The sequence below is a fragment of the Neltuma alba genome, unplaced genomic scaffold, assembly GCF_004799145.2.
Source record: "Neltuma alba isolate B1F8T4 unplaced genomic scaffold, ASM479914v2 tig00012010_pilon, whole genome shotgun sequence".
In the NCBI taxonomy this organism is placed as follows: domain Eukaryota; kingdom Viridiplantae; phylum Streptophyta; class Magnoliopsida; order Fabales; family Fabaceae; genus Neltuma; species Neltuma alba.
Genome location: NW_021636581.1, coordinates 37,303 through 46,699, shown reverse-complemented (window position 1 = coordinate 46,699; position 9,397 = coordinate 37,303). Strand labels below are relative to the sequence as shown.

The window sequence follows — 9,397 nt, the reverse complement described above, 5'->3', positions numbered from 1 at the left end:
AATTTAGGTAAATGAAAACATCACTCTTTTCTTTTTTTTCTCTTTCTTAATGTTCACATTTGAGTACTGTAACTATACTATAACTCGGTACAAATATATTTTTGGTATCCCAACTATTTATTTTATTTTTCCTGGTTCAATTCTGTCGAAGAAATGGATGAGTTTTAAGTAGGATAGGGCGTGAAGGTTGAACTGTGAGAGTTGAGGATGTGGGGCCTTTGGGTTAGATGCCCTTACTGAGGTCTTTGGTACGTGTGGTAGTCCCGAAAAGTAACTTAGCTTTGTGGTGTGGTGGGTATGATTGGGGGAATCTTCTTGTTGTTACGGCTGTGATTTGGCACTTCAAAACTTTTATTGGAAGCCAAATTGCTATGGTGAATGGTGATAGAAGATAGATGCTACCTGCTAATATCTTCAACTGTTTTTGAACAGATTTGAACTGAACATAATAATGCCTTCAGTTGACACCGCCAAGATAAAAACTTTTTTGTTTTTTCCTTCCCGCTTTTTATTTGCTTCCGGCTGGTCTTTTTGTTGTTCTTTTCTTTGGAATTGTTTGTTTTTATAGAGGACAGTGATATTATCCAACACTTCTGGAGTATGTGTGTTTTGGTGTCAAGAGGTCCAAAGTCCAAGCTGACATCAGCTCCTCTTTTTGGTCTCTCTCGCATCACCTCCACCTAGTACTTGTTAGTTAGTTAGTTTCCTGATACAGTTGCGGGTGGTTCTTTCAGTTGCAGGACACCATTACACACACACACACAACAAATATATTATTAGAACGCTCACTGTTTCTTGCGAGCCTATAATTCACTGCTTCTCATCCCCGATATTTATGACTCGAACTACTTGTCTGAAATAACAACTGTAAAAAGCTTCCACAGGAAAAATCTACTCTCTAACCCAAAAGACCTCAGACTTCAGTTCTAAAATTGATGTGCGGCTGCTGTATACAAGAGATATAAGCATATATATATATGTATATATATATATATATGTATGTATATTATAAAGCCTCTATGCGCATATATGTTCTTTCTTTTAACAATTTCTGGTTCAAGTCCTGGTACAGGAAGTATGTTGTTTTACTTAACAGAGCTGTAATTTGTGAGTTAATAACAAACTTGTTTTAGGAGATTGGCTGTGACAATTTCTACCTGTTATTAGAGGCTACTTTCTTAACTGGCTGCCCTGTATTCTGTTCTAAATGTTCACATTCTCTATATGATAAAAATGAGGGATTTCTTGTATTATGATTAATTATTTATAATTCTTTCCTTTTTGTTTTTTCTTTTCAGGTGAATGGGTTGCATGCTCTGTAGGTGCTAATTTTACACCCCACATAATCACTGTTAATGCTGGGGAGGTAAGTGGCAGAAACGTTATTGTTTATAATATTAATTTTGGTTTGGATTATGTAGTTTTATAGATTCATAATTAGGTAATTACCAAAACATTATAGGCACATACTCCTCCGGTCCTTAATGTAAGACCCATTTAACTAATTTGATTAGATTAAAGAAGTTAGGTGAGTTAGTTAATTATAAGAAATGTGACACATTTTTCCTAAAACACTATAATTATCTTTCTTAATACCCCTCTCCCTCTCTATTTGATTATGGTTGAAGGAATATCCATAGGGTAATTTAGAGAAAATTGATAAATATGAAAAATAGGTCTTATATTTAAGACCAAAACTAACTCGAAAATTGGGTCCTATATTAAGGACCGGAGGAGTATTAAATAAAAACAATTCTGTAGTGAGAGAAACAACTTTGAGTAATAATGTCCATGTAAGCCCCAAGAGCATCCATTATTTTAACCCCTTGAATCTTTCCTCAGTTGCCACTTTGACGGCTTCATTTTCTATGGAGGTGAACAGTCCTATGTTGCATGCATTTATTTCAATGTATGCGGCGATAGCTATGCATACCATGATAGACAAGAGATCAATTACAGAAAGTATTCTCTTGCCTTCTTTTATAACTGAAAAAATGTTTATAATAACAAGCAGTCTTCTTTTGGTTATCTTAGGACGTTACTATGAAGATAATATCATTTTCTCAGCAAGGACCTCGAGCTATATGTATTCTTTCTGCAAATGGTGTCATATCAAGTGTCACACTTCGTCAACCTGACTCTTCTGGGGGCACATTGACCTATGAGGGTTGTGGCATTTCTCTTCTCAACTATTCTAACAGTATCAGCTTCTCTAACTCAGTGAAGAAGATATTACCATCTTTATTCTCCATGATTGGATAAGGAATGTTACTTTGACTTGTTATAATTGTTAAGATAATTGTTATTATCAGCATTTACGTGGAGATTACTTTTGCTGCTGTCACTGATAGGCTTTCATGATATGAGATTGCTGCAGCTATTTCTTCTCTAAATTTTTTTCCCGCTAATAGTATCTCTACTATTTTTCATGTCGTCATCTTTGGATTTGTAACTCTTCCTCAGAGCCTTGCAAAAAAAAAGAAAAAATGTTCTGCTTGATCCACACTCATCATCTTTGCCTCAACCTTCAGTAACCTTTCAATCTGTTCATCTTTTATGAACGCATTATTATATGATCTTTATCCTTCTAAAACCAGCGCCGTCTTTGTTTGTACAGGGACGTTTTGAAATTCTGTCGTTGTCTGGGTCGTTCATGCCAAGTGAAAGTGGGGGAACACGGAGCAGATCTGGCGGCATGAGCGTTTCTTTGGCGAGTCCAGATGGTCGTGTTGTAGGTGGCGGTGTGGCAGGTCTTTTAGTAGCAGCAAGTCCCGTGCAGGTACTATGTTTTTTTCGATTGCATCTTTGAAAAAGTATGTCATCACAAATTTACTGATACTTATGATCTTCTTTTTCCAACTGATTGATATGTATCAGGTAGTGGTAGGAAGCTTTCTGGCTGGAAACCAGCATGAGCAGAAACCAAAGAAACAGAAAATTGAGGTGATATCCACAGCCATACCAACCGCTGTTGTTCCCTTGTCAGCTGTCACTGATCCAGTCCCTCTCCTCACCTCTCCGTCTTCCTTCCGCGGCGAAAATTGGTCCACAATTCCGGCAGATAACCGGAATAACACCACCACCAACGCCAACACCAACAATAATACTAATGGTAATAATGATAATAATAATAAGCCAGCTGATATTAATGTGTCATTGTCTGGAGGGTAATTGCATCCCATCTGCCATCTATATTTGTTGCTGACGACGTTGTAATGGAGCTCCTAATTGATGAGTTTGTTTTTCTATTGCTTATTGTGACTGTAAGCTTATTGACAGTATCTTAGGACCACCTTGTTGTTTTCCGACATTTACAGGCTTCCTTTCCCTGTACAATTCAGTTAGGTGATTAGATCTGCCTCTGCAGCCAATGTGTTGTCGTGTTAGGTATTCGAGTCACGTTTCTTGGGAGTGATAGATTGTGAAATCCAAACCATTCCTTTTATGTGAATGCGTTTCTTTGTGCTTTTAGTAGCATCAATGGGTTCCACTGATCTCAATCGTCGGATGTCTCTTGAAAGTGATGTTTTGGGAGCACATGGAAATATGCAGTGAAGTTAGGTTTTGGCATTTCAAGGTGCCACCTTATCACTTATCAGTTAGGGTCAGCCACTTATAACTGCATCAAACATGATACGAAATTCGTTTGATAAGACGACCAACTTCTCAGGCTGCTTATCTCGCCTGCAAGTTTCTGAAAAAGCGGAAGCAGAAATTCTTCGCAATTTCTTGATTTTCCATTTCTTTTAAAGTCTATCCGCTTGTTCTGCTTGCACCCCTGCACGAGGCTTCTCCAGAAGTGATGCTGCTTCCTCACTACTATTAAATTCAGTACGTGAATACATAATATGAAGTTGGAGACATAAATAAAATTTAATATAAATGAGGTGAAAAGATCTACGCTCACACCACTCATATTACAACTTTCTCTTGTTAGCCCATAATTATGAACAATAATTATAATGTCGATTCTCGACTTGGTAATATCGTTTACTCTCATGATGGCGTTTTCGGTGGTAGATACGATATAATTGTAACAATTGTGGGCATAATCGTGCGAGGTCGCAGAGCTTCTTCAGGTGAATGGGATAATTGGCAAGGAGTTTAAAGCTTAAGTGAGTTGATGATTGAGGCACTAATTATCCAAATGGATTATTATCCTGGAGGAATTAGGAAAGGCAGCATAACATACTAAAATCGAGAGCCATGATTTGGATGAAAATAACTAAAATGCCAAAGTTGGAAATTTTTTTAAAAAAAGAGCTTATTTTTATCTTCTCCCCCGTTCTAGATTTACCAAATCTATATCCGATACTAGTATCGTTGACTCCAAACTTCCAGAAATTGAGGCGACGATGCCAAATATATGCAATAGATGCTTAGTCATGCTGCTCATCTTCGTCACTCTGTGTCTCTCTGTCTCTCTCTATGATTTCCCCCTTTTTTTGGTTTCTTTATTTTGTTTTCCTGTATTTGTATAGTCAAGATTGGCCCAAGGGAAAATGAGTATTTGTAGTTTCATCGGGGAAAATATTGTTTTGGGGAGCTGTTTCATATCAACTAATTTATAGAACACTCTCGGAATGACTAAGTTTTCGGGGAAAATCTTGGGCACTCTTCAAACAACCATACTAATTTGATTTGTTTCTATCGATTCCAGGGACAGTCATTGCTGAAAGAAAGACAGGGCGAAGCAGCACAATCTTATAGTCATTTGGGAAGATAGTTGAAACATGACTATCTTTTTTTCTATAAACTCGTTGTTCCAAAACAATGAGAACGGAGAAAAGGAACCTGAAAGACAACGACGGAGGACATTAGGGTTAATTTTCCGCCGTTAAGAATATATTGATCAGTCGCATGTGATTTGTAGTACCTTAGTCTTTTAGTCTTTAGTCTAATCATCATTTTTATGGTCATTTGAAAGAAATATTAACTCCTACGTCTTGATTATAATTCCACCAACGATAATTAATTGAGACTCTGACAACAAAAGTAATTTCATTTTCAACAATTAATCTGTAATTCTTTTAAAACTAGAAATATTTAAATGCCTTTAACATTACTTATACTGAGAATAAAATCAATCTAATCTATTATTACCGTGATGGGAAGTTTAAAAAAATAGTATGCAATTATGTGAAGTACTATCATCATCGAATAACATATTTTCAAAAGACATCTAGATGGTTCAGGGAATAGAAAGTCCGTCTGGGAGTCAAACACGGACTTAATTTAATTGGTTTACGTCGACCGCGAAAAGGGAGTGAAACATGATTCTGCAACGACTCCGATGCAAGTTTGTAACTCGGAGAGAAGAAAGAAAGAGATGAGAGAGCAAACGAGAGGGAACTTGATTGAGAGACGATTGAAAGAACATTAGGACTCGAGAAAGAAGCAGAGAAATTAGTCTGACAAATGCAACTGCAAATACAAAGCAGGTAACCACATCTATTTATAGGCATTAACTGTCATCTTCTAATATTCTCCCCACTTCATCATTTATGATGACATGATTACCCAACAGTACTCCCACTAAATGAAACCCTTGCCCTCGAGGGTTTCTTATCACAAAATTTGAAAATTTCTGTTGAAATTGGAACAGGGGCATCCAGGATGCTTCCTCGTCAGGTAAGCCCTTCGACACCAAAATTTCAGTAATAATACGTCCGTTACGTCAACCAACCCTCTTGTTCAGAATCCTTTTTGGTTCTCAGCTTGTAGAGAGCTCTGACCAAGGGAGGGTGTCCCTGTTTCACCAAAGGAAATGGACATAGGTTTAACAAGGAGACATGAAATGTCGCATTTCTATTAACCAAGAGCCTATTACATTTAATCCATAATCCATCTATTTATCGTCATCAGTTGCTAAGGGTCATCACTCATAATTACCCCGACTAAACCCCATAACTAACATTTTATTTATCACAACATCATATCACTGTTCGCACGTTACTGTTTGGCCGAAATAAAATAACGTAAAAAGTTAAAAACACGCAATTGATTAAGAATCCCCTAGTTTCTCCTGGCCGCAAGTTCTAACTGTAACTGATAAGAGATTATACACATTCCAGAAATGATGAAAGGAAAAAAAAAACTTAGAGAAATTGTGATTCAGCAATATTCTCAGTAATCTATGACGAAAGCCGCAAATTCCTATCCAAGGCCAGCTCCGGCATCCTTGCGGGGCGCATCAGCCTTGATGCGGGGCGGCCTGACAATCCGATCAATAAGCCCATATTCAAGAGCCTCCTGTGCATTGAAGCGTTTCATCCTGCTCAGGTCTTTGGTTATCTGAGTAGATGCAATAACGTTAGATTTCAAGCCAATAAAACCAACGTTCTCAAATACATGAATAATCAGATGGACACCCAAAAGACCAACATTGAGACACTCATTAGAAGGATATAAACCACAAAAATAAGTCATAGAAACCCAATAGAGATTGACAAAGCATGCTAAAAGCTTTTCCATAGAACTTTACATTCTTGTTCAGTGCGTAAGTTGGTAAGGCAAAAACGGTCATGAATTTGGCAGAGAGAGGCTAGCCTGATCATGACGTTAGTCATTCAGTTCGTTTATCTCATGATTTTCATTGAGCAAACTCACCTTCTCAACAGGCTGACCTGTTTTACTGGCCAACTCATTGAATAGGTAATCTCTGATTCTAAGAAGCTCATTTGCTTCATTACGGATGTCATCAGCCTGGCAAATTGAGTGTCAGTTAGCTTCAACAAGAAATTCCCAGTCATTGATGTGAAAGCGGATGAATGATGACAATAGTGATCTCAGAGTTAAGGCAGTCTCACCTGACCCCGGGCAGATCCTGCTGGAGACTGGAGAGCAATTCTTGAAAGAGGCATTGCAAAGCGGTTGCCCTAAAAGCAGTGGGAACATTATGAAAGGATATTAGACCTTCAGTTGTCTTTCAAAACAATTGAGGTCAAAAGCCTCAACAAAAGGAAAAAACATGAAAATGAATGCAAGAACACAAAAGGAACTCGGCCCCAAAAAAAAAAAACAAGGAATCAGAATACTAACATTAATAACGGGAAAGCAACTCAAAGCATACTAATGTCTCTTTTATGTTTGTTGCAAGGGGAGGATGAGTAATGGAAAAAATGAGGCGAAGGGGAATTGCACAAGGGAAGTAAAATTAATGGTTTCAAAATCCCTATTCAAAGACATCCTGCAGCATCAAGAGCTCACACATAGCCATGGGAGCAGAGAAAGGGATTTCTTTCTTCTGTTTTGGTTACAGACTCTGATTTAATGTCTCAGTCAAAGGATTGGTACAGGTACAGATTAATGAAAAAGATAAAAACTCTTCCGTAAAGTAGCACAACCATAAAGGTCAAGCAGCGTCCATTGTAAGTGGGGATTTGGGAATCTCGATACATAAACCCCTCCTATGACAGTCAAGTCTATAGAAAGTCACATTTAAGGGTCAAAAACTATCTTAATTTTGTACCTTTTCCCCAGCGGCAAGAAGAAATGCTGCCAGATTATAGGCATAACCAACACAATGGGTGGCAACAGGACTTTGCAAGCTCTGCATGGTGTCATATATAGCCATGCTTGGCGTAAGCTGCAATAAGTTGCAATTTGAGCTGATGTAACTGAAAAATAACAAAAAAAGAAAAACAAAACAAAAAACAAAATCTTGAATCACTGAAGACTCACATCTCCACCAGGACCATTAATGTACATATAAAGCTTCTTGGAATTATCTACACTATCAAGATATAGCATAGTTGCCAGTATCTGGTTGCTGAATTCTTCATCTATTTCTTCTCCAATGAAGATAACACGTTCACGATACTGCATACAAGAATTCACTGGTTTTCTTAGGGGGGGGAAAACACGCGCACTCACACTCCAAAAGGGTTAGGGAGATATAGAGGAAACTGGATGTCCGCATTAACAACTTACAAGGGCATTCCACAGATCAACCCACTGCCAGGTTCCCTCACCAGGCGTTCTGTAGGGCACTCTAGGGGTCCCTATGGGCATCATCTGAATTCGCGCCCTTGTTGCTCTGTGGTTTTCAGACCTGGAAACGTGAAAATTTATGCTGCCAGCATTAGTCTATACACTCATACAATACACAACATTCATGAAGAAAACTCTCATGCAAGGAAAACCATGAAGGATCGAAAGTGCCATGCTTTTGCATTTACAGTATTTCATAAGAACCAGGGATACAGGGAAATAAAATGAACCAAGAACACAGTAGCCCAAATAATCGCAAAGCAACCAGCCAACCACATTGAAGTGAGCATACTAGGAGTAGGACACGGTTGCTTCCGACAAGGTTTACAATGCAAAAGAAAGGAAAGATAGCTGAAAACATTTGTCCCTCCTATCCAGAGGTGGCAGTCTGTGAAACGCAAGAATTCACTTCTATGGCACTAACCATCTAATTTATTTCTTTCTGGTGTATGGTAATGAGTGGAGAAGAGCATACATCAATTTTTTTTCCCTTCTAAAATCAAAGCTTAGCTGAAATCCATCAGAGCATCATACCAGCGTCGCCCCCTAATAATCAGATAGAAAAGAAGGGGAAGAGGGGAGCTCAGACCAGAGGATTACCGCCACTGGAGACTCTTGTGAACTTTTCCATAAAACTCAGCGGTCAAGTTAGGTTTCCCCGCTCCAAAAGGACCTACAGTTACATTACAATCAGGATTCAATAAACAAGGCTAGATACGGTTAGAAACCACACAGGAACCAAAAACAAATATAACGGAACGGAAGCGAGCATACCTGCGGATTGAAGTTTCAATCCCGAATAGAGTTTTGTGCTGCAGCTGCTATAGAAAACAAACAGGTAACATTAATTGAACAACAATTCCAATTGCCACAAACCACTGCAGATAAAAGACGGGGAGATAACCTCGGAGGAGCAGAAATCGGTTGCGCGGAAGCAGCTGTATAGGGTGCAACCGCCATTTAAAATAAAGAAGCGGAGAGCGACAACGGAAGAACAGGGAGGAGAGTCTGTAAGAGAACTAAGATAGGGAAGCCTCTAATGTCGCGCCCAAATCGCCGTCGTCGTAAGTGGAGATGGAATAAAACGACGAATGCGCTATCACCCGTCCTGCCACAAAAACGCGTATGTCGTTTGGGTTCTCGTCCCCACCTTTATCCTGGTTCTTTTTTTTTTTTGGGGCAACCCCCCTATCTTTTTTTTTTTTTTTTACCTTGCTTCCTTTATCGTTACTCAACATTCGCCTTAGTTATTTTCTATCTTATGTTAACAGCATGCGTTTAGTTTGTTATTATTTTACAGGAAAAATTACAAATATGAGAAATGACGGATTCATTTTAGTGAATGACAATTTCAGTAAACCAAATTGTAAATTGGCTAAGAGTATGCCAAATGACAAGTTGATTG

The 9,397-nt window shown here is 38.4% G+C and overlaps 2 protein-coding genes across 3 annotated transcripts; one reads left to right on the top strand and one right to left on the bottom strand.

Annotated features, from left to right (window-relative positions):
• Positions 1-1,299: 1,299 nt before the first annotated feature.
• LOC114721094 (AT-hook motif nuclear-localized protein 1-like) lies at positions 1,300-3,477 on the top strand. The gene is made up of 4 exons (XM_028906908.1): positions 1,300-1,366; positions 2,035-2,167; positions 2,619-2,779; positions 2,878-3,477. The coding sequence occupies exons 2-4, from the start codon at positions 2,044-2,046 to the stop codon at positions 3,169-3,171; spliced, it is 579 nt and encodes a 192-aa protein (XP_028762741.1). The 5' UTR covers positions 1,300-1,366; positions 2,035-2,043; the 3' UTR covers positions 3,172-3,477.
• A 2,411-nt stretch (positions 3,478-5,888) lies between these two features.
• Positions 5,889-9,050, bottom strand: LOC114721090 (ATP-dependent Clp protease proteolytic subunit-related protein 2, chloroplastic). 2 transcript variants are annotated; one of them, XM_028906902.1, is made up of 9 exons: positions 8,897-9,050; positions 8,767-8,813; positions 8,593-8,665; positions 7,933-8,053; positions 7,684-7,821; positions 7,472-7,588; positions 6,810-6,878; positions 6,610-6,705; positions 5,889-6,294 (listed from the first exon to the last, which is right to left on the bottom strand). In XM_028906902.1, exons 1-9 carry the CDS (start codon positions 8,950-8,952, stop codon positions 6,157-6,159), a joined length of 855 nt encoding a protein of 284 aa, XP_028762735.1. In that variant the 5' UTR covers positions 8,953-9,050; the 3' UTR covers positions 5,889-6,156. The 2 variants fall into 2 exon arrangements, with proteins under 2 accessions (XP_028762735.1, XP_028762736.1); XM_028906903.1 differs by having other exon boundaries at positions 8,767-8,810; positions 8,897-9,048.
• Positions 9,051-9,397: the final 347 nt, after the last annotated feature.